Raw genomic sequence first — 24,281 nt, 5'->3', positions numbered from 1 at the left:
GAGTGGTCCACTAGCCTACCTGAGGGAGTGTACATCCTAGTGCAGGAGTGGTCCACTAGCCTACCTGAGGGAGTGTACATCCTAGTGCAGGAGTGGTCCACTAGCCTACCTGACGGAGTGTACATCCTAGTGCAGGAGTGGTCCACTAGCCTACCTGAGGGAGTGTACATCCTAGTGCAGGAGTGGTCCACTAGCCCACCTGAGGGAGTGTACATCCTAGTGCAGGAGTGGTCCACTAGCCTACCTGAGGGAGTGTACATCCTAGTGCAGGAGTGGTCCACTAGCCTACCTGAGGGAGTGTACATCCTAGTGCAGGGGTGGTCCACTAGCCTACCTGAGGGAGTGTACATCCTAGTGCAGGAGTGGTCCACTAACCTACCTGAGGGAGTGTACATCCTAGTGCAGGAGTGGTCCACTAGCCTACCTGAGGGAGTGTACATCCTAGTGCAGGAGTGGTCCACTAACCTACCTGAGGGAGTGTACATCCTAGTGCAGGAGTGGTCCACTAGCCTACCTGAGGGAGTGTACATCCTAGTGCAGGAGTGGTCCACTAGCCTACCTGAGGGAGTGTACATCCTAGTGCAGGAGTGGTCCACTAGACTACCTGAGGGAGTGTACATCCTAGTGCAGGAGTGGTCCACTAGCCTACCTGACGGAGTGTACATCCTAGTGCAGGAGTGGTCCACTAGCCTACCTGAGGGAGTGTACATCCTAGCTTAGGAGTGGTCCACTAGCCTACCTGAGGGAGTGTACATCCTAGCGCAGGAGTGGTCCACTAGCCTACCTGAGGGAGTGTACATCCTAGCGCAGGAGTGGTCCACTAGCCTACCTGAGGGAGTGTACATCCTAGTGCAGGAGTGGTCCACTAGCCTACCTGAGGGAGTGTACATCGTAGTGCAGGAGTGGTCCACTAGCCTAAATGACGGAGTGTACATCCTAGTGCAGGAGTGGTCCACTAGCCTACCTGAGGGAGTGTACATCCTAGTGCAGGAGTGGTCCACTAGCCTTCCTGAGGGAGTGTACATCCTAGTGCAGGAGTGGTCCACTAGTCTACCTGAGGGAGTGTACACCCTAGTGCAGGAGTGGTCCACTAACCTACCTGAGGGAGTGTACATCCTAGTGCAGGAGTGGTCCACTAGCCTACCTGAGGGAGTGTACATCCTAGTGCAGGAGTGGTCCACTAGCCTACCTGAGGGAGTGTACATCCTAGTGCAGGAGTGGTCCACTAGCCTACCTGAGGGAGTGTACATCCTAGTGCAGGAGTGGTCCACTAACCTACCTGACGGAGTGTACATCCTAGTGCAGGAGTGGTCCACTAGCCTACCTGACGGAGTGTACATCCTAGTGCAGGAGTGGTCCACTAGCCTACCTGACGGAGTGTACATCCTAGTGCAGGAGTGGTCCACTAGCCTACCTGAGGGAGTGTACATCCTAGTGCAGGAGTGGTCCACTAGCCTACCTGACGGAGTGTACATCCTAGTGCAGGAGTGGTCCACTAGCCTACCTGAGGGAGTGTACATCCTAGTGCAGGAGTGGTCCACTAGCCTACCTGAGGGAGTGTACATCCTAGTGCAGGAGTGGTCCACTAGCCTACCTGAGGGAGTGTACATCCTAGTGCAGGAGTGGTCCACTAGCCTACCTGAGGGAGTGTACATCCTAGTGCAGGGGTGGTCCACTAGCCTACCTGAGGGAGTGTACATCCTAGTGCAGGAGTGGTCCACTAACCTACCTGAGGGAGTGTACATCCTAGTGCAGGAGTGGTCCACTAGCCTACCTGAGGGAGTGTACATCCTAGTGCAGGAGTGGTCCACTAACCTACCTGAGGGAGTGTACATCCTAGTGCAGGAGTGGTCCACTAGCCTACCTGAGGGAGTGTACATCCTAGTGCAGGAGTGGTCCACTAGCCTACCTGAGGGAGTGTACATCCTAGTGCAGGAGTGGTCCACTAGCCTACCTGAGGGAGTGTACATCCTAGTGCAGGAGTGGTCCACTAGCCTACCTGAGGGAGTGTACATCCTAGTGCAGGAGTGGTCCACTAGCCTACCTGAGGGAGTGTACATCCTAGTGCAGGAGTGGTCCACTAACCTACCTGAGGGAGTGTACTTCTTGTTGCTCTCCAGAGAAGGGAAGCTGTACTGCCTCAGATCCTCCATGAAGGGAAGCTGAACATACACCAGACACTAAGAACACAGGAGGTTCTAGAGTTAGCCCACAGAAGGTTCTAGAGTTAGAACACAGAAGGTTCTAGAGTTAGCCCAATGGCGTCCGGTCCTAAATAGTGCACCGTAAAGGGAATAGGGTATGACTCACCTCATACTTCTCCTTAATACAGGGGAAGGCTGCTCCTACTTGTGGGTTTCCATTGCGGGCGTAAACATACCTCACCACAGCCACCATCTTGAGGTCGTCCAGAGCACGGATCAGACCTGAGAGAGCTACACCTGCATGCTGAGCTCAGACAGACAGACAGACAGACAGGCAGGCAGACAGGCAGACAGGCAGGCAGACAGACAGGCAGACAGACAGGCAGACAGACAGGCAGACAGGCAGACAGGCAGACAGACAGGCAGACAGGCAGACAGGCAGACAGGCAGGCAGACAGACAGGCAGACAGGCAGACAGATAGACAGGCAGACAGGCAGACAGACAGGCAGACAGGCAGACAGACAGGCAGGCAGACAGGCAGACAGGCAGGCAGACAGGCAGACAGGCAGACAGACAGACAGATAGACAGGCAGACAGATAGACAGGCAGACAGGCAGACAGGCAGACAGATAGACAGGCAGACAGGCAGACAGGCAGGCAGACAGGCAGACAGGCAGACAGGCAGACAGACAGACAGGCAGACAGGCAGACAGGCAGACAGGCAGGCAGGCAGACAGGCAGGCAGGCAGACAGGCAGACAGGCAGACAGGCAGACAGGCAGACAGACAGACAGACAGGCAGACAGGCAGACAGGCAGACAGGCAGACAGGCAGACAGACAGGCAGACAGGCAGACAGGCAGACAGGCAGACAGAGACAATGAGTATGAAGACAGGGCCCTCTCTTGATTCAATAACATCCGGTCACTATTCTCACCTCATCATCTTTAGGGGCGAACACCTTGAGGACCTGAGTCCCCACGAACTGGTGTCTGTTGATCTGTAGCAGAACAATACAGGTTAGAGGGACTGTTGGTCTGTAGCAATTCCCTCGCTCCACTTGATAAGAATACATCACAATTGGCACCCTATTCCCTATAGTACACTGGTCCAAAGTAGTACACTATATAGGGTATAGGGTGAGGTTTGGGATGCGTTTTGTGAGTCTGTTTGACAGGAAACAGCAGCTGTATTACCATGCTCTGTTTGGTGAAGCCCAGCACAGCAAAACTCTTCCCATCTGTCTTGTACTTCATCTGGTCCTGGTCAACTTTAGAAAAGGGGACGATGTCACTGCCATAACGATACCCTTTAGAGAGGAGAGGAAGAACAGAGGAAGAGTGAAGTTACACCCTTTAGAGAGGAGAGGAAGAACAGAGGAAGAGTGAAGATACACCCTTTAGAGAGGAGAGGAAGAACAGAGGAAGAGTGAAGTTACACCCTTTAGAGAGGAGAGGAAGAACAGAGGAAGAGTGAAGTTACACCCTTTAGAGAGGAGAGGAAGAACAGAGGAAGAGTGAAGTTACCCTTTAGAGAGGAGAGGAAGAACAGAGGAAGAGTGAAGTTACACCCTTGAGAGGAGAGGAAGAACAGAGGAAGAGTGAAGTTACACCCTTTAGAGAGGAGAGGAAGGACAGAGGAAGAGTGAAGTTACACCCTTTAGAGAGGAGAGGAAGAACAGAGGAAGAGTGAAGTTACACCCTTTAGAGAGGAGAGGAAGGACAGAGGAAGAGTGAAGTTACACCCTTTAGAGAGGAGAGGAAGGACAGAGGAAGAGTGAAGTTACACCCTTTAGAGAGGAGAGGAAGGACAGAGGAAGAGTGAAGTTACACCCTTTAGAGAGGAGAGGAAGAACAGAGGAAGAGTGAAGTTACCCTTTAGAGAGGAGAGGAAGAACAGAGGAAGAGTGAAGTTACACCCTTTAGAGAGGAGAGGAAGGACATGGATGGATGGCAGGAACCTAGCCGTTTGAGACAACACTCGTATCACACGCAGCTTTACTTCCTGATTTCTCTCACAATGGTGTCAGAGCGCTCTCACCTTGTATGGTGTCGTCCTTCGATACCTCGGTCTCTTCGTCATCGTTGAGACAGTAAACTACATCTCTTTTGATGTCGTCTTTCTGGTGTGTCTGAGCATCTACCACCGACCACGACTTCCTGGGTCTCTCCTCACATACCTGCAGGGGTCAGACAGTCACTACACTAATTCACATCTCCCAGTTCCTGCTTCAGGGACGGCACGCTCGGCCCCTCCCCGTCCCCTGGACGGCACGCTCGGCCCCTCCCCGTCCCCTGGACGGCACGCTCGGCCCCTCCCCGTCCCCTGGACGGCACGCTCGGCCCCTCCCCGTCCCCTGGACGGCACGCTCGGCCCCGTCCCCTGGACGGCACGCTCGGCCCCTCCCCTGGACGGCACGCTCGGCCCCTCCCCTGGACGGCACGCTCGGCCCCTCCCCTGGACGGCACGCTCGGCCCCTCCCCTGGACGGCACGCTCGGCCCCTCCCCTGGACGGCACGCTCGGCCCCTCCCCTGGACGGCACGCTCGGCCCCTCCCCGTCCCCTGGACGGCACGCTCGGCCCCTCCCCGTCCCCTGGACGGCACGCTCGGCCCCTCCCCTGGACGGCACGCTCGGCCCCTCCCCTGGACGGCACGCTCGGCCCCTCCCCGTCCCCTGGACGGCACGCTCGGCCCCTCCCCGTCCCCTGGACGGCACGCTCGGCCCCTCCCCGTCCCCTGGACGGCACGCTCGGCCCCGCCCCGTCCCCTGGACGGCACGCTCGGCCCCTCCCCTGGACGGCACGCTCGGCCCCTCCCCTGGACGGCACGCTCGGCCCCTCCCCTGGACGGCACGCTCGGCCCCTCCCCTGGACGGCACGCTCGGCCCCTCCCCTGGACGGCACGCTCGGCCCGGCCCCGTCCCCTGGACGGCACGCTCGGCCCGGCCCCGTCCCCTGGACGGCACGCTCGGCCCCTCCCCGTCCCCTGGACGGCACGCTCGGCCCCTCCCCGTCCCCTGGACGGCACGCTCGGCCCCTCCCCGTCCCCTGGACGGCACGCTCGGCCCCTCCCCGTCCCCTGGACGGCACGCGCGGCCCCTCCCCGTCCCCTGGACGGCACGCGCGGCCCCTCCCCTGGACGGCACGCGCGGCCCCTCCCCTGGACGGCACGCGCGGCCCCTCCCCTGGACGGCACGCGCGGCCCCTCCCCTGGACGGCACGCGCGGCCCCTCCCCTGGACGGCACGCGCGGCCCCTCCCCTGGACGGCACGCGCGGCCCCTCCCCTGGACGGCACGCGCGGCCCCTCCCCTGGACGGCACGCTCGGCCCCTCCCCTGGACGGCACGCTCGGCCCCTCCCCTGGACGGCACGCTCGGCCCCTCCCCTGGACGGCACGCTCGGCCCCTCCCCTGGACGGCACGCTCGGCCCCTCCCCTGGACGGCACGCTCGGCCCCTCCCCTGGACGGCACGCTCGGCCCCTCCCTTGGACGGCACGCTCGGCCCCTCCCCTGGACGGCACGCTCGGCCCCTCCCCTGGACGGCACGCTCGGCCCCTCCCCGCCCCCTGGACGGCATGCTCGGCCCCTCCCCGCCCCGCCCCTCCCCGCCCCGCTCGGCCCCTCCCCGCCCCCTCCCCGCCCCGCTCCTCCCCGCCCCCTGGACGGCACGCTCGGCCCCTCCCCGCCCCGCTCGGCCCCTCCCCGCTCGGCCCCTCCCCGTCCCCTGGACGGCACGCTTGGCCCCTCCCCCTGGACGGCACGCTCGGCCCCTCCCCGCCCCCTGGACGGCACGCTCGGCCCCTCCCCCTGGACGGCACGCTCGGCCCCTCCCCGTCCCCTGGACGGCACGCTCGGCCCCTCCCCCTGGACGGCACGCTCGGCCCCTCCCCGCCCCCTGGACGGCACGCTCGGCCCCTCCCCGCCCCCTGGACGGCACGCTCGGCCCCTCCCTGCCCCCTGGACGGCACGCTCGGCCCCTCCCCGCCCCCCGGACGGCACGCTCGGCCCCTCCCCGCCCCCCGGACGGCACGCTCGGCCCCTCCCCGCCCCCCGGACGGCACGCTCGGCCCCTCCCATTGGGTGCCAATGGGCCCCGGCCAAGAGGAGTGCACTATAGGGAATCGGGTGCCATTCGGAACACAGAAACTCTACTTACTGCTTTGTAGCCAACAATCTTGATGGCCAGAGAGCTGCCGATGGTCAGAGTACAGGGCCAGGCCATGGGTCTCTTCTCAACACGTTTAAACACAGACAACTTCTCTATAGCATCACTGCAAGACAGAGGAGAGGACACTGTCAGAGCAGGACAACCTTAGAATATAGCCTCAAACTCAGAGCTTTGACAGTGTCCCAAAAGACTCCCTATAGGCCATCTCCACCACCCTCTACTCCCTATAGGCCATCTCCACCACCCTCTACTCCCTATAGGCCATCTCCACCACCCTCTACTCCCTATAGGCCAACTCCACCACCCTCTACTCCCTATAGGCCATCTCCACCACCCTCTACTCCCTATAGGCCAACTCCACCACCCTCTACTCCCTATAGGCCAACTCCGCCACCCTCTACTCCCTATAGGCCATCTCCACCACCCTCTACTCCCTATAGGCCATCTCCACCACCCTCTACTCCCTATAGGCCATCTCCACCACCCTCTACTCCCTATAGGCCATCTCCACCACCCTCTACTCCCTATAGGCCATCTCCACCACCCTCTACTCCCTATAGGCCAACTCCACCACCCTCTACTCCCTATAGGCCATCTCCACCACCCTCTACTCCCTATAGGCCAACTCCACCACCCTCTACTCCCTATAGGCCAACTCCGCCACCCTCTACTCCCTATAGGCCATCTCCACCACCCTCTACTCCCTATAGGCCATCTCCACCACCCTCTACTCCCTATAGGCCATCTCCACCACCCTCTACTCCCTATAGGCCATCTCCACCACCCTCTACTCCCTATAGGCCATCTCCGCCACCCTCTACTCCCTATAGGCCAACTCCGCCACCCTCTACTCCCTATAGGCCATCTCCGCCACCCTCTACTCCCTATAGGCCAACTCCACCACCCTCTACTCCCTATAGGCCATCTCCACCACCCTCTACTCCCTATAGGCCAACTCCACCACCCTCTACTCCCTATAGGCCATCTCCACCACCCTCTACTCCCTATAGGCCATCTCCACCACCCTCTACTCCCTATAGGCCAACTCCGCCACCCTCTACTCCCTATAGGCCATCTCCGCCACCCTCTACTCCCTATAGGCCATCTCCACCACCCTCTACTCCCTATAGGCCATCTCCACCACCCTCTACTCCCTATAGGCCATCTCCACCACCCTCTACTCCCTATAGGCCATCTCCACCACCCTCTACTCCCTATAGGCCATCTCCACCACCCTCTACTCCCTATAGGCCAACTCCACCACCCTCTACTCCCTATAGGCCATCTCCACCACCCTCTACTCCCTATAGGCCAACTCCGCCACCCTCTACTCCCTATAGGCCAACTCCGCCACCCTCTACTCCCTATAGGCCATCTCCACCACCCTCTACTCCCTATAGGCCATCTCCGCCACCCTCTACTCCCTATAGGCCAACTCCGCCACCCTCTACTCCCTATAGGCCATCTCCGCCACCCTCTACTCCCTATAGGCCAACTCCACCACCCTCTACTCCCTATAGGCCATCTCCACCACCCTCTACTCCCTATAGGCCAACTCCACCACCCTCTACTCCCTATAGGCCATCTCCACCACCCTCTACTCCCTATAGGCCATCTCCACCACCCTCTACTCCCTATAGGCCAACTCCGCCACCCTCTACTCCCTATAGGCCATCTCCGCCACCCTCTACTCCCTATAGGCCATCTCCGCCACCCTCTACTCCCTATAGGCCATCTCCACCACCCTCTACTCCCTATAGGCCATCTCCACCACCCTCTACTCCCTATAGGCCATCTCCACCACCCTCTACTCCCTATAGGCCAACTCCACCACCCTCTACTCCCTATAGGCCATCTCCACCACCCTCTACTCCCTATAGGCCAACTCCACCACCCTCTACTCCCTATAGGCCAACTCCGCCACCCTCTACTCCCTATAGGCCATCTCCACCACCCTCTACTCCCTATAGGCCATCTCCACCACCCTCTACTCCCTATAGGCCATCTCCACCACCCTCTACTCCCTATAGGCCATCTCCACCACCCTCTACTCCCTATAGGCCATCTCCACCACCCTCTACTCCCTATAGGCCATCTCCACCACCCTCTACTCCCTATAGGCCAACTCCACCACCCTCTACTCCCTATAGGCCAACTCCACCACCCTCTACTCCCTATAGGCCAACTCCACCACCCTCTACTCCCTATAGGCCATCTCCACCACCCTCTACTCCCTATAGGCCATCTCCACCACCCTCTACTCCCTATAGGCCATCTCCGCCACCCTCTACTCCCTATAGGCCAACTCCACCACCCTCTACTCCCTATAGGCCATCTCCACCACCCTCTACTCCCTATAGGCCATCTCCACCACCCTCTACTCCCTATAGGCCAACTCCGCCACCCTCTACTCCCTATAGGCCATCTCCGCCACCCTCTACTCCTTATAGGCCAACTCCACCACCCTCTACTCCCTATAGGCCATCTCCACCACCCTCTACTCCCTATAGGCCATCTCCACCACCCTCTACTCCCTATAGGCCAACTCCACCACCCTCTACTCCCTATAGGCCATCTCCACCACCCTCTACTCCCTATAGGCCATCTCCACCACCCTCTACTCCCTATGGGCCAACTCCACCACCCTATAGGTCCCCTCTACCACCCTCCAAATCTCCTCTACCACCCTCCAGGCCCCCCTAGACCACCCTCCGGGCCCCCCTAGACCACCCTCCGGGCCCCCCTAGACCACCCTCCGGGCCCCCCTAGACCACCCTCCAGGCCCCCCTAGACCACCCTCCAGGCCCCCCTAGACCACCCTCCAGGCCCCCCTAGACCACCCTCCAGTCCCCCCTAGACCACCCTCCAGGCCCCCCTAGACCACCCTCCAGGCCCCCCTAGACCACCCTCCAGGCCCCCCTAGACCACCCTCCAGGCCCCCCTAGACCACGGTCAGAAGTACTGCACCATATAGGGTAACATCTGGAACGCAGACCCCAGTGACTTCCTACCTGAAGGTGTAGACTTCCTCCAGACCGTCCTCTTCATCCAGAGACATCATGACCTGCTTGGTCATCTCCAGGCCTTGCTGCTGCTCTCTGGACAGACCTTTACCTCCGTGGGGGGGGTTGGGACCCCCGTGGGGGGGGTTGTAACCCCCGTGGGGGGGGTTGGGACCCCCTCCATCTACAGGGAAGGGTAGGCTGGAGGAACAGAGTTTAAAGGCTCAGTTTGGAGTCACTCCATGGCCGTGTCCCAAATCGCCAGAGCCTGGCCAAAATTACTGCACGATATAGGAAATATAATGCCATTTCAGATGAAGAACTAATGTAGATGCACTCAATGGTTCCATGATAAAGCCATTAGAGATCTCTACAGTAGAATAACATATATACACACAAGAACTGCAGAGTGATGCCGGCTCTCTTCAGGTTGCCTATGATAATGTCCAGCTGGTCAGGACTGCTCGGGGTGTTCAGGTCTGTGAGCAGGACTATGTTCAGACGCTCATATTTCTTCCCCCTGAAGGACAGTCAAACAGAACAAAGTTACATAGGGAACACGATCACGCATCAACCAAAGCAGAACACAGTAGCTCCTCCAATGGGGTCCTTTTTGTCATCTACAATCATTCTGGTAACACTTTACTTGACACCCAGCAGCATAACCTGTCATAACAGCTGACAACTTGTCATAAGGTCATAACACTCACGACCCATATATTTTTACACCTGTTGTGACATATATTGCGTTATTTTATGGCCCATCTGCCCGTAGGACAGATTTCCACCGGTCTAATGCCCATTGCTCGTGTTTTTTGGCCCAAGCAAGTCTCTTCTTCTTATTGGTGTCCTTTAGTAGTGGTTTCTTTACAGCCATTCGATTGATTCACACAGTCTCCTCTGAACAATTGATGTTGAGATGTGTCTGTTACTGGAACTCTGAAGCATTTATTTGGGCTGCAATTTCTGAGGCTGGTAACTCTAATGAACTTATCCTCTGCAGCAGAGGTAACTCTGGGTCTTCCTTTCCTGTGTCGGTCCTCATGACAACCAGTTTCATCATATCCTCTGCATTAGAGGTAACTCTGGGTCTTCCTTTCCTGTGTCGGTCCTCATGAGAGCCAGTTTCATCATATCCTCTGCATTAGAGGTAACTCTGGGTCTTCCTTTCCTGTGGCAGTCCTCATGAGAGCCAGTTTCCTCATAGCACTTGATGGTTTTTGCGACTGCACTTGAAGAAAAGTTCAAAGTTCTTGAAATGTTACGGTTTGACTGACCTTCATGTCTTATAGTAATGATGAACTGTCATTTCTCTTATCTTATTTGAGCTGTTCTTGCCATAATATGGACTTGGTCTTTTACCAAATAGGGCTATCTTCTGTATACCAACCCTTACCTTCTCACAACACAACTGATTGGCTCGAACGCATTGAGGAAAGAAATTCCACAGATTAGCTTTTAACAAGGCAAACCTATTAATTGAAAAGCATTCCAGGTGACTACCTCATGAAGCTGGTTGAGAGAATGCCAAGAGTGTTCAAAGCTGTCTTCAAGGCAAAGGGTGGCTACTTAGAAGAATCTAAAATATATTTTGATTTGGTTACTACATGATTCCATATGTGTTATTTCATAGTTTTGATGTGTTCCTTATTACTCTACAATGTAGAAAATAGTAAAAATAAAGAAAAAACCCTTGAATGAGTAGGTGTGTCCAAACTTTTGGCTGGTACTTTATGTCATGACAGTTATGACCCTACAAGTTATGTCAGCTGTTAATTATCAGATGTTTTATCCAGTCTTCCCATAATATATTGATTAGATGTTTTATCCAGTCTTCCCATAATATATTGATTAGATGTTTTATCCAGTCTTCCCATAATATATTGATTAGATGTTTTATCCAGTCTTCCCATGATATATTGATTAGATGTTTTATCCAGTCTTCCCATAATATATTGATTAGATGTTTTATCCAGTCTTCCCATAATATATTGATTAGATGTTTTATCCAGTCTTCCCATAATATATTGATTAGATGTTTTATCCAGTCTTCCCATAATATATTGATTAGATGTTTTATCCAGTCTTCCCATAATATATTGATTAGATGTTTTATCCAGTCTTCCCATATATTGATTAGATGTTTTATCCAGTCTTCCCATATATTGATTAGATGTTTTATCCAGTCTTCCCATAATATATTGATTAGATGTTTTATCCAGTCTTCCCATAATATATTGATTAGATGTTTTATCCAGTCTTCCCATAATATATTGATTAGATGTTTTATCCAGTCTTCCCATAATATATTGATTAGATGTTTTATCCAGTCTTCCCATAATATATTGATTAGATGTTTTATCCAGTCTTCCCATAATATATTGATTAGATGTTTTATCCAGTCTTCCCATAATATATTGATTAGATGTTTTATCCAGTCTTCCCATAATATATTGATTAGATGTTTTATCCAGTCTTCCCATAATATATTGATTAGATGTTTTATCCAGTCTTCCCATAATATATTGATTAGATGTTTTATCCAGTCTTCCCATAATATATTGATCAGATGTTTTATCCAGTCTTCCCATAATATATTGATTAGATGTTTTATCCAGTCTTCCCATATATTGATTAGATGTTTTATCCAGTCCAACTTTTTTGTGGGATGGTGTGACCGGGAATTGAACCCACTCTCCCCACATTGCAAGAGCCATGCTCGACCAACTGAGCTACAGAGGATTTGCTTGAGTAAGCCAATTTGGTGTTCTATTATCAAAGTAGAGATATTTTGTTTCACTTTCACACAGAATGATCTAGCTTGTTGAAAAAAGATGACTTACAGAGTTTCGTTCTGAAGCAGGTCCATGCATACAACAAGAGCGTCCAGCCCTGAGCCAACAGTGGTTAAGGAAACAAGTCATTTAACAGCAATACAGTTTATCAAGGTCAAATACAGACCTAACGGTTCACACACTGACCACGGCCTAACAGCAGAAACAGTTTGCTCGTTGCCTACTAAATGAATAGCATAAAATAACTGAAATCATATATATATATACAGATATAAATAATATAATAATAAATAATAAATATATAAATAAATAAATATATATATATATATATATATACTGTTGACACAGTGTTTTTAAACCATTGAGTCCAGTGTAGAGGGCCTAAATACATACATACATACATACATATATATATATGTATATATTTAGGCCCTCTACACTGGACTCAATGGTTTAAAAACACTGTGGTGTCAACAGTGCCGTCTACCGAAGGAGTGAGCTGTGTTCTGCGGTCAGTCAAAGGAAGGATACAGTCAGCCTGTTGACTCCCAGGGTGCACATCATTCTGGATCTCTTCCAGCAGCTCAAAGTTTGGGATCATGAGATGGCGGTGTACTGAGATGTTCTGGTACTGGCCGTCTTTAGCAAGGTTGTTCTTAGTGTTGTCTGACCCAAACAGCACCAGACCCAGCTCATCTTTGTTCTCAGCGAACACCTGCAGGAAAGACAGTCCCAAATTACAGCACATTCCCTCTACATGTTGCACTACCTCTGACCAGGACCCAGGGTTCTCAAAGTGGGGCCTGCCGAGGTACTGCAGAGGGTTCTCAAAGTGGGGCCTGCCAAGGTACTGCAGAGGGTTCTCAAAGTGGGGCCCGCCGAGGTACGGCAGAGGGTTCTCAAAGTGGGGCCTGCCGAGGTACGGCAGAGGGTTCTCAAAGTGGGGCCTGCCAAGGTACTGCAGAGGGTTCTCAAAGTGGGGCCTGCCAAGGTACTGCAGAGGGTTCTCAAAGTGGGGCCCGCCGAGGTACGGCAGAGGGTTCTCAAAGTGGGGCCCGCCGAGGTACGGTAGAGGGTTCTCAAAGTGGGGCCTGCAGAGGTACTGCAGAGGGTTCTCAAAGTGGGGCCTGCAGAGGGTTCTCAAAGTGGGGCCTGCAGAGGGTTCTCAAAGTGGGGCCTGCCGAGGTACGGCAGAGGGTTCTCAAAGTGGGGCCTGCCGAGGTACGGCAGAGGGTTCTCAAAGTGGGGCCTGCCGAGGTAAGGCAGAGGGTTCTCAAAGTGGGGCCTGCCGAGGTAAGGCAGAGGGTTCTCAAAGTGGGGCCCGCCGAGGTACGGCAGAGGGTTCTCAAAGTGGGGCCCGCCGAGGTATGGCAGAGGGTTCAGCGCTTTTTTGGGGGGCCAAGGGATTTATGGAATAACTTTAGTGTATAATATAGTGTTATTCATCTACAATGTATGTTCTTAACCCTGGGGAACTATTTTTTATTTTTGTAATTCTTTGCCTCATGGCAAAATGTGTAGATTTGAAGGATATTAGGCTGACAACTGCAACATATTCTCTCTAATGCCAAGATCCTTTAAAATGTTCCTTCCCAGGGCTCGAGCCTTGGTTTGTCCGGCCACGCACAACCAAAGTCATAGTAAAACTCCTTGTATTTTATCTCACTCAAGTTGTGTTCTAATAGAGAGGGTCCCTGATTAATTTTCTATCACAAAAGGGGTCCCGTCCCAAAACGTTTGAGAACCCCTATTCTAATGGCTAGAAAGGAGTGTCACGATCCAGGACCTCTGGCTGTGTTCCAAAATGTGCACTTCTGTCAAGGGTGGTCATCTTCCAAGAACACCTAAGAGAGATACGGTCTAGTATAGGAGAACACAGAGCGCTTAAAATCAGCTACATTTTCAACTTACGTCGACGTGACCTCTAATCTAAACAGGAAACTGCATCCTTACGCAGCCGGAGTCAACAAAGCTAGCTTTTATGCTAGCTAGCTACGTCTGTTTACATTGTAGCCAATGAGCAGTGTGAGCAACTAGTGCTAGCAATTCAGTGAACAAAAGTATTTTACAGATGATCCCTGAATTCCATAAATTACAGAAAATACACATCAAAATATAAATCCGAAACGCAAGCAGAAAGAAAGTAAAAAATACAAGATATTTATCAGTAATAAGGTCCTCCATCAGCTTCCTGAATTACCCCAGAGACACCAGAACACATTTAAAAACATTTTTGAAGATCAGTCCACAAAAAAAGGTGAAAGAAAACTCAAAGCTGATTTACCTAACTCAGTACAGACCAAAGGAATTTCCAGAGTTAGCCATCCCTGAGACACGGGGTGGTAACTCGTACGTATATAGTTCGTACAGACATTAGGTACAGTGGGACTTTTTGTAGAAGGGCTTTCTAAATGAAAACATAGCTATGTATCAACCTACGTGACATCAAAGAGAGCCAACCAATGTTCTGGTAGAGAATGCAGTGATGACATCAGAGAGCCAACTGACTTCCTGGTAGAGAATGCAGTGATGACGTCAGAGAGCCAACCGACTTCCTGGTAGAGAATGCAGTGATGACGTCAGAGAGCCAACCAGCTTTCTGGTAGAGAATGCAGTGATGACGTCAGAGAGCCAACCAGCTTTCTGGTAGAGAATGCAGTGATGACGTCAGAGAGCCAACCAACTTTCTGGTAGAGAATGCAGTGATGACGTCAGAGAGCCAACCAGCTTTCTGGTAGAGAATGCAGTGATGACGTCAGAGAACCAACCTACTTCCTGGTAGAGAATGCAGTGATGACGTCAGAGAGCCAACCAGCTTTCTGGTAGAGAATGCAGTGATGACGTCAGAGAGCCAACCTACTTTCTGGTAGAGAATGCAGTGATGATGCCAGAGAGCCAACCAACTTCCTGGTAGAGAATGCAGTGATGACGTCAGAGAACCAACCTACTTCCTGGTAGAGAATGCAGTGATGACGTCAGAGAGCAGTGATGAGAGAATGCAGTGATGACGTCAGAGAACCAACCTACTTCCTGGTAGAGAATGCAGTGATGACGTCAGAGAACCAACCTACTTCCTGGTAGAGAATGCAGTGATGACGTCAGAGAACCAACCTACTTCCTGGTAGAGAATGCAGTGATGACGTCAGAGAACCAACCTACTTCCTGGTAGAGAATGCAGTGATGAGTACTAAAAGTGTCCCCCGTAATAGAGCTCAGTGCGCTATGAGAAACTGCATCTAACAGCTTTAATGAAGTGGCAGCTGTGTTCATATAGATGATGTCACCATAGTCTACAATAGGAAGCTCAACTGAATAATCTGTTATCTACTATTCAGCAAGGCAGGAACTATTTCTAAAGCAGAAGCCCATATTTATTCTCAGCTTCCTAACTCATCAATACGCTTTTTAAAAAGACAGCTTTTCATCTGTCCAGATATTAAGAAGCAGGGACACGATCAATATGGACACCGTCAACAGTACACGTGGACGCCGTCAACAGTACATACGGACCCCATCAACAGTACATATGGACACCATCAACAGTACACGTGGACACCGTCAACAGTACATATGGACACCATCAACAGTACACGTGGACACCATCAACAGTACATACGGACACCATCAACAGTACATACGGACCCCATCAACAGTACATACGGACCCCATCAACAGTACACGTGGACACCATCAACAGTACACATGGACCCCAACAGTACCCATGGACCCCATCAACAGTACACGTGGACCCCGTCAACAGTACACGTGGACACCGTCAACAGTACACGTGGACGCCGTCAACAGTACACGTGGACACCATCAACAGTACACATGGACACCATCAACAGTACATACGGACCCCATCAACAGTACATATGGACACCATCAACAGTACATACGGACACCATCAACAGTACACGTGGACACCATCAACAGTACACGTGGACACCATCAACAGTACACGTGGACACCATCAACAGTACACATGGACCCCAACAGTACACGTGGACCCCGTCAACAGTACATACGGACCCCATCAACAGTACACATGGACACCGTCAACAGTACATATGGACACCATCAACAGTACATATGGTTAAATCTGAGTTATTTGTATGCGCTCTAGAGAACAACATACTTAGTTTAAGCTGCATTCAACATTAATTTCAGGTCAATAAAGTGTTTCTGTAATACAATGAAGGCAGACTGTAATTCAGATAGAGCCTGGTCTCTGCAGCACTCCACCCAATCAGGCCTTTATGGTAGAGTGGCCAGACGGAAGCCACTCCTCAGTAAAAGGAACATGACAGCCCACTTGGAGTTTGCCAAAAGGCACTTAAAAGGACTCTCAGACCATGAGAAATAACATTCTCTCATCTGATGAAACCAAGATGAACTCTTTGGCCTGAATGCCAAGCATCACATCTGGAGGAAACCTGGCACCATCCCTAAGGTGAAGCACGGTGGTGGAAGCTTCATGCTGTGGGGATGTTTTTAGCGGCAGGGACTGGGAGACTAGTCGGGATCGAGGGAAAGATGAACGGAGCAAAGTAGAGAGATCCTTGATGAAAACCTGCTCCAGAGTGCTCAGGATCTCAGAATGGGGCGAAGGTTCACCTTCCAACAGGACAATGACCCTAAGCACACAGCCAAGACAACACGGTAGTGGCTTCTGGACAAGTCTCTGAATGTCCTTGAGTGGCCCAGCCAGAGCCCGGACTTGAACCCGATCGAACATCTCTGGAGAGTCCTGATAGTAGCTGAGCAGCAACACTCCCCATCCAACCCGACAGAGCTTGAAAAGATCTGCAGAGAAGAATGGGAGAAACTCCCCAAATACAGGTGTGCCAAGCTTGCAGCGTCATACTCAAGAAGACTGGAGGCTGTAATCGCTGCCAAAGGTGCTTCAACAAAGTACTGAGTAAAGGGTCTGAATACTTATGTAAATGTGATGTTTTTTTGTTTTGTTTTATAAATAAGCAACATTTCCTAAAAAACTGTTTTTGCTTTGTCATTATGGGGTATTGTGCGTAGATTGAGGGGGGGAAACAAGTTAATACATTTTGGAATAAGGCTGTAATTTAACAAAACGTGGGAAAAGTCAAGGGGTCTGAATACTTTCCGAAGGCACTGTACATTGAGCACGGTTACATGGATAGTTATGCTAATATAATAGTTTGTTTACGTGCTTCGCAAGAATACCGATTTCCCTAATAATCCTGTTTCCATGGACACATCTGAAATCAGGCTCCCTGTGACTTTGATACATGCAGAAAACTACCAATAAAACAAACGTTCTACCACAGTGGCCATGTTATTTTTGTCAAGACTATTTGATTCTGAGCTCGGACACAAAGTTTGTGAAAACTATTTATAAATATTCACCCCCCCTGAACTCACGCATACCCAGTGCTAGCAAATCAAATACACCGCTGGAACCCTGATTAAGACGTTCTTAATAATTTAGAAGACTGCGCAGAAAACCAGGTGTTTTAAATTGGCGTACGCTAACCTCGATTTTGACCATACGACAATTAACTTCTTATGGCTGGGGGCAGTATTGAGTAGCTTGGATGAATAAGGTGCCCAGAGGTGCCCAGAGTAAACTGCCTGCTACTCAGCCCCAGTTGCTAATATATACATATTATTAGTATATTTGGATAGAAAACACTCTGAACTTTCTAAAACTGTTTGAATGATGTCTGTGAGTATAAACAGAACTCATATGGCAGGCAATAACCTGAGAAAAAATCCGACCAGGAAGTGGGAAATCTGAGGTTTGTAGTTTTTCAACTCTTGACCTATCGAATACACAGTGTCTATGGGGTCATATTGCACTTCCGAAGGCTTCCACTAGATGTCAACAGTCTTTAGAACCTTGTTTGCTGCTTCTACTGTGAGTGGAGGCTCATAAGGGCTGTTTGAGCCAGGTGTCTAACCCTAACCCTAACCCATGACTACCACAATACCCGGCCTTCTGACAATCAGTTAAAAATATTTAATTATTAGTGTGCATGTAAATATATTCATTGAGTTCTAACACGAATGACAAGTAACAGAATTCTCAGTACCTGAATTAAGTTGACAACCAGAATCATTTTATGTGGTGTCCTCCTCTCACAAATTCCTTAGTCTGCTGCTACATCGTTGTGGACGTATGACAGTTAAGGTTTTACCTCCTTCACCCCAATTTCGTGATATCCAATTACGAACTTGTCTCATCGCTGCAACTCCCCAACGTGCTCGGGAGAGGCGACGGTCGAGTCACGCGTCCTCCGAAACATGACCCACCAAACCATGCTCCTTAACCTCTACCGAGTACCTAACCCGGATTCGGGAGCACCCCCCACCCCCCCCCCACACTGATTAGCATCGCTAGCATAGCGTCACAATTAAATAGTAGCATCTAAATATCATTAAATCACAAGTCCAAGACACCCAATGAAAGACACAGATCTTGTGAATAAAGCCACCATTTCAGATTTTTAAAATGTTTTACAGGGAAGACACAATATGTAAATCTATTAGCTAAACACGTTAGCAAAAGACACCATTTTTTTACTCCAACAGTTTTTTCCTGCGTCAGTAGCTATCACTAATTCGACTAAATGAAAATATATATAGCCACTAACCAACAAACAAATTCATAAGATGACAGTCTGATAACATATTTATGGTATAGCATAGTTTTTTTTTTTTAAATGTGCATTTTTCAGGTATAAATCACAGTTCTACATTGCAGCTGCAATCTGATATAGTGCTGATGCAGCCAGAACAATTACAGAGACCAACTTCATATAACTAATTACTTGTCTTAAAACATTTCAGAAAAAATACACAGCGTACAGATATTGAAAGCCCAACATCTGGTGAATCCAAACAATATTTCAGATTTATTAAATGTTTTATAGCGAAAACAAAATGTAGCGCTAAATTAGCATAGCCACGCCAGCCAGAACCAGCTGGGCGCGCCCGACCAGTTCACATGCACGACAGATATATGAAATAACATCGTAAATTGGGTCTTACTATTGCTGATCTTTCATCAGAATGTTGATAAAGGTGTCCTTAGTCCTGATGAGTCGTTCAATCCATTCACAATGGCAACTTTCCCTCTTCATTTAGCGTAGATACTGGTCGACTAGCACGGTTCTGTCCAAAGTTAAAAAACTCACAGAACGGAACACGGCAAAACTCCCGAAAAAATTCAAATAATCTGATTAAACTATATTGAAAAAACATACATTAAGATGATATGGTCACATGTATCAAACAAACTTCGAGACGGAGATAGTTTTCATCCGTAACGGCAGCATAACAAAAGACAATTGCACCTCTAAAACGCGCGTTTCAGAAAACCGGAAGTTGTCGGTCACGCTAAAGAAATAGGTCTTATTTCACGTCAGTACAAGATAAACAAAAAATTTCTCCTCTGACGTCTTCCTGACACCCAGAGGAAGACGAATGAAGTGTGTTTCAGGTCATAGGTGGCGTGACCATATATAGGCAGAGCGTTGAAGCGAGCATACACATCTTGCAATCTTCTTCTTGCTCAGGGAAAGTGCTGTCAAATGACTTGTGTTTCACTCAGAGACAAAATTGAAACGGTTTTAGAAACCATAGCTTGTTTTCTATCCAATGGTATATGGTTATATGCATATAGTAACAGCAATAATTGAATAAGAGGCAGTTTAATCTGTAGAGGCAATTATGCTAATGCGAAAACAGCACCCCCTGTATTCTCAAGAAGTTAACACCCGCCCGCATAACCAATGAGTCGGAGGAAACAGTTCAACTGACGACCGAAGTCAGCCTGCAGGCGCCCGGCCCACCACAAGGAGTCACTGGAGCACAATGAGACAAGTAAAACCCACCCCCGGCGAAACACTCCCCTAACTTGGACGACACTGGGCCAATTGTGCGCCACCGTATGGGACTCTCGGTCACGGCCGGTTGTGACACAGCCTGGGATCGAACTCGGGTCTGTAGTGACGCCTCAAGCACTGCAGTGCCTTAGACCGCTGTGCCACTCGGGAGGGACAGGTAAGCTTTTATGCATTGTGCTGAAGATAACCAAAAAAATCTGAAATAGTGAAATAAGAAATTTTGCTTAGTGTTTAAGAAGGATGAATAGTGGTGTTTCACTGTGGAGCTTTAATTGCATTAGGACTGCTGGTGTTTACTTTCCAATGACAAGTTTACATTGTGATACATTTATACAACTATAACACCGATGCATATTATTAAATGACACTGATGTTCACAATAGCTTGGTTTTACATTCACCTTATCCATTAATAATGTAACTAACGTTGGTAAGCCATTTGATACAATACAACTAGATAAGAAGGCATAGACTTCTTCATCCTAATGTAAGATAAATGCCTTGAATACAAAACACTGGCATATTATAACAGGGAACATGTTCAATGTAATTATATGCATGCATATCAAACAGGAATATATATTAAATGATTACATCATTGTAATATTATGGATGTCTTTTTCTCTCTGCAGGGGATTGGACAGATGAACTGCAGCCCCCAGATGCCCCAGCCTCCATGGGGAGACATCAACACTTGCCATTTTTAATAATATTAACCCATGTATTGGTTTTCCTGTATCTGTGCATGAATCCTTAAAACACAGTCCATGAGAACAGTCCATTTTTATTTTATTTAAGAACACAGTCCAATGTAGTTTCCATAGTCGTATGTACAGGAAGGATACACATGGTCCAATGAAATGCTTACTTGCAGGTTCCTTCTCGACAATGTAACAATAAATAACAGACAATACGAACATAAAGTAAATGGCTCAGTAGAATCAACCTTTTAGCATCCCCAAGTAAGGGACATCAAGGAGATGAACATTGAACAGATTGTTTGGTATTTGAGGGCAAATGAAGTCATGACAGCCACAGGTTATTTTTGTTATTATATAGAGGACAGGAGTTTACAGGTTTTGTTTCATCCCTTTACGAACACCGCATACAACTACATGTGGTCTCAATTCTAGATGAATAGCTGAACACGGTGTTTGTGCTGGGCAGGAATAAAAACGTGCACAAGGTGTAGTATCTTGGGGACGAAACTATTTGCCTCATTAAATAAAAATAAATAAAAAATTGCTTCATATGTTACAATGAGCTGACAATTCTGCATGATAGAGAATAACGTGTGGATCTACTTCTAACATAGCCATGTTGCACACTGCAGAATAAACTCCTGGGATAGGTTGTTTTCCTGATGGGAGGTTCCCAAGTTCTATACATCTGTTCTGGTGACCAGGAACCAGGACCAGGAAGAGCTTGCCTGCTCGCTAGCCATCATCGCATCTGACCAGCTAACTTAGCTCGGCTAACGGGCTGATAAAAAGCAGCGACTAAACATTTGAGTTCAAAATTCATATGAAAATAAATTATAATAATTTGGAGAATGAATAACTCTAATACTTTGCCATCAATTACTTAGTTTGGGGAACTTCCGCTGTGTCGCAAGGTGTTATGGGATAGCCTCCCCGGCAAAGAGAATGAAAAAGTATGCTCCCCATGCTTGATTTGTTTTCCAGACCTCCAAAGTACGCTTATAGACACTTTTCCAGTACAGGACTAACTGACGTCATGCATAAATGTGCGCGACTCTTGGCTGCAGTAAGAAAGCCATCACCATCTACGCCCATTCAACATAGCCTAGATTTACGTTTTAGTTACTTCAAAATAAAACTTTGGGTTCTCATACGCAAACTCGCTACACGCTCTAGACAGAACACAAGTAACTTCTGTACTCGCTACACGCTCTAGACAGAACACAAGTAACTTCTGTACTCGCTACATGCTCTAGACAGAACACAAGTAACTTCCGTACTCACTACATGCTCTAGACAGAACACAAGTAACTTCCGTACTCACTACATGCTCTAGACAGAACACAAGTAACTTCCGTACTCACTACATGCTCTAGACAGAACACAAGTAACTTCTGTACTCGCTACATGCTCTAGACAGAATACAAGTAACTTCTGTACTCGCTACATGCTCTAGACAGAACACAAGTAACTTCCGTACTCACTACATGCTCTAGACAGAACACAAGTAACTTCCATACTCACTACATGCTCTAGACAGAATACAAGTAACTTCTGTACTCGCTACATGCTCTAGACAGAACACAAGTAACTTCCGTACTCACTACATGCTCTAGACAGAACACAAGTAACTTCCATACTCACTACATGCTCTAGACAGAATACAAGTAACTTCTGTACTCGCTACATGCTCTAGACAGAACACAAGTAACTTCTGTACTCGCTACATGCTCTAGACAGAACACAAGTAACTTCTGTACTCGCTACATGCTCTAGACAGAACACAAGTAACTTCCGTACTCACTACATGCTCTAGACAGAACACAAGTAACTTCTGTACTCGCTACATGCTCTAGACAGAACACAAGTAACTTCCGTACTCACTACATGCTCTAGATAGAACACAAGTAACTTCCGTACTCACTACACGCTCTAGACAGAACACAAGTAACTTCCATACTCACTACATGCTCTAGACAGAATACAAGTAACTTCTGTACTCGCTACATGCTCTAGACAGAACACAAGTAACTTCCGTACTCACTACATGCTCTAGACAGAACACAAGTAACTTCCATACTCACTACATGCTCTAGACAGAATACAAGTAACTTCTGTACTCGCTACATGCTCTAGACAGAACACAAGTAACTTCCGTACTCACTACATGCTCTAGACAGAACACAAGTAACTTCCATACTCACTACATGCTCTAGACAGAATACAAGTAACTTCTGTACTCGCTACATGCTCTAGACAGAACACAAGTAACTTCTGTACTCGCTACATGCTCTAGACAGAACACAAGTAACTTCCGTACTCACTACATGCTCTAGACAGAACACAAGTAACTTCTGTACTCGCTACATGCTCTAGACAGAACACAAGTAACTTCCGTACTCACTACATGCTCTAGATAGAACACAAGTAACTTCCGTACTCACTACACGCTCTAGACAGAACACAAGTAACTTCCGTACTCACTACATGCTCTAGACAGAACACAAGTAACTTCCATACTCACTACATGCTCTAGACAGAATACAAGTAACTTCTGTACTCGCTACATGCTCTAGACAGAACACAAGTAACTTCTGTACTCGCTACATGCTCTAGACAGAACACAAGTAACTTCCGTACTCACTACATGCTCTAGACAGAACACAAGTAACTTCTGTACTCGCTACATGCTCTAGACAGAATACAAGTAACTTCCGTACTCACTACATGCTCTAGATAGAACACAAGTAACTTCCGTACTCACTACACGCTCTAGACAGAACACAAGTAACTTCCGTACTCACTACATGCTCTAGACAGAATACAAGTAACTTCTGTACTCGCTACATGCTCTAGACAGAACACAAGTAACTTCCGTACTCACTACATGCTCTAGACAGAACACAAGTAACTTCCATACTCACTACATGCTCTAGACAGAATACAAGTAACTTCTGTACTCGCTACATGCTCTAGACAGAACACAAGTAACTTCCGTACTCACTACATGCTCTAGACAGAACACAAGTAACTTCCGTACTTGCTATACGCTCTAGAAAGAAGACAAGTGTGCATTTTGGAACACACCCACAGTTTCTTTATAAAATAATCACAATAATGTTTACTTGATTGCTCGCTTCCTCCCTTGTCTCCTTCTCAAAGCACATTGGAGCAAAAGATCTGAGGTTCCTCCCCTCTGATCTTCTCCTCCAATGGGTTGAGAAGGATGCAAGGAAAGAGGACATGAGGAATCTAGGAAATACAATTGGAGATTCACCCACAGAATCAGAGAGAGTACCTGGCGCTGAACAAACTTCTGGATGACTTTCTTGGCCTGTTGGAAGGGCGGTTCCTGTCCCGGGGCAGAGTTGGACATGGAGAAACCCACATCCAGACACAGAACCAACGCTGTCTAGTTTAGCAACACAGAGATGACATACTTTTAATTATTCAAATACAATACACATACTGGTGTTGTGTTCTGACTCATAGTTAGTAATGCATGTAATCAGCAGCAGTTAGACCCATCCTTTGATCAAGAGACTGTCTTTGTTTGGGAGAACACAAGGGCAAGGCCCACTTATCTC

The 24,281-nt window shown here is 49.2% G+C and overlaps 1 protein-coding gene across 2 annotated transcripts in view; it reads right to left on the bottom strand.

Annotated features, from left to right (window-relative positions):
* The window catches only part of xrcc5 (X-ray repair complementing defective repair in Chinese hamster cells 5), a 76,667-nt gene extending 52,542 nt beyond the window's left edge, over nucleotides 1–24,125 (bottom strand). Inside the window, exons 1-11 of one of the 2 annotated variants that reach the window (XM_055877519.1) lie at nucleotides 23,993–24,125; nucleotides 12,640–12,823; nucleotides 12,157–12,205; nucleotides 9,711–9,833; nucleotides 9,323–9,514; nucleotides 6,300–6,414; nucleotides 4,184–4,322; nucleotides 3,340–3,452; nucleotides 3,081–3,143; nucleotides 2,311–2,448; nucleotides 2,090–2,180 (exon numbers count right to left, since the gene is read on the bottom strand). In XM_055877519.1, the coding sequence (XP_055733494.1) occupies nucleotides 2,090–2,180; nucleotides 2,311–2,448; nucleotides 3,081–3,143; nucleotides 3,340–3,452; nucleotides 4,184–4,322; nucleotides 6,300–6,414; nucleotides 9,323–9,514; nucleotides 9,711–9,833; nucleotides 12,157–12,205; nucleotides 12,640–12,823; nucleotides 23,993–24,070 (1,285 nt within the window). In that variant the 5' untranslated portion in view covers nucleotides 24,071–24,125. The remainder of the gene's footprint in view (nucleotides 1–2,089; nucleotides 2,181–2,310; nucleotides 2,449–3,080; nucleotides 3,144–3,339; nucleotides 3,453–4,183; nucleotides 4,323–6,299; nucleotides 6,415–9,322; nucleotides 9,515–9,710; nucleotides 9,834–12,156; nucleotides 12,206–12,639; nucleotides 12,824–23,992) is intronic. The other variant, XM_055877520.1, reaches the window with a different exon arrangement.
* Between the last annotated feature and the right edge of the window lie 156 nt (nucleotides 24,126–24,281).

The sequence above is a fragment of the Salvelinus fontinalis genome, chromosome 23 (genome assembly GCF_029448725.1).
Source record: "Salvelinus fontinalis isolate EN_2023a chromosome 23, ASM2944872v1, whole genome shotgun sequence".
NCBI classification, from domain to species: Eukaryota; Metazoa; Chordata; class Actinopteri; order Salmoniformes; family Salmonidae; genus Salvelinus; species Salvelinus fontinalis.
This window is presented reverse-complemented; position numbering and strand designations above follow the sequence as displayed.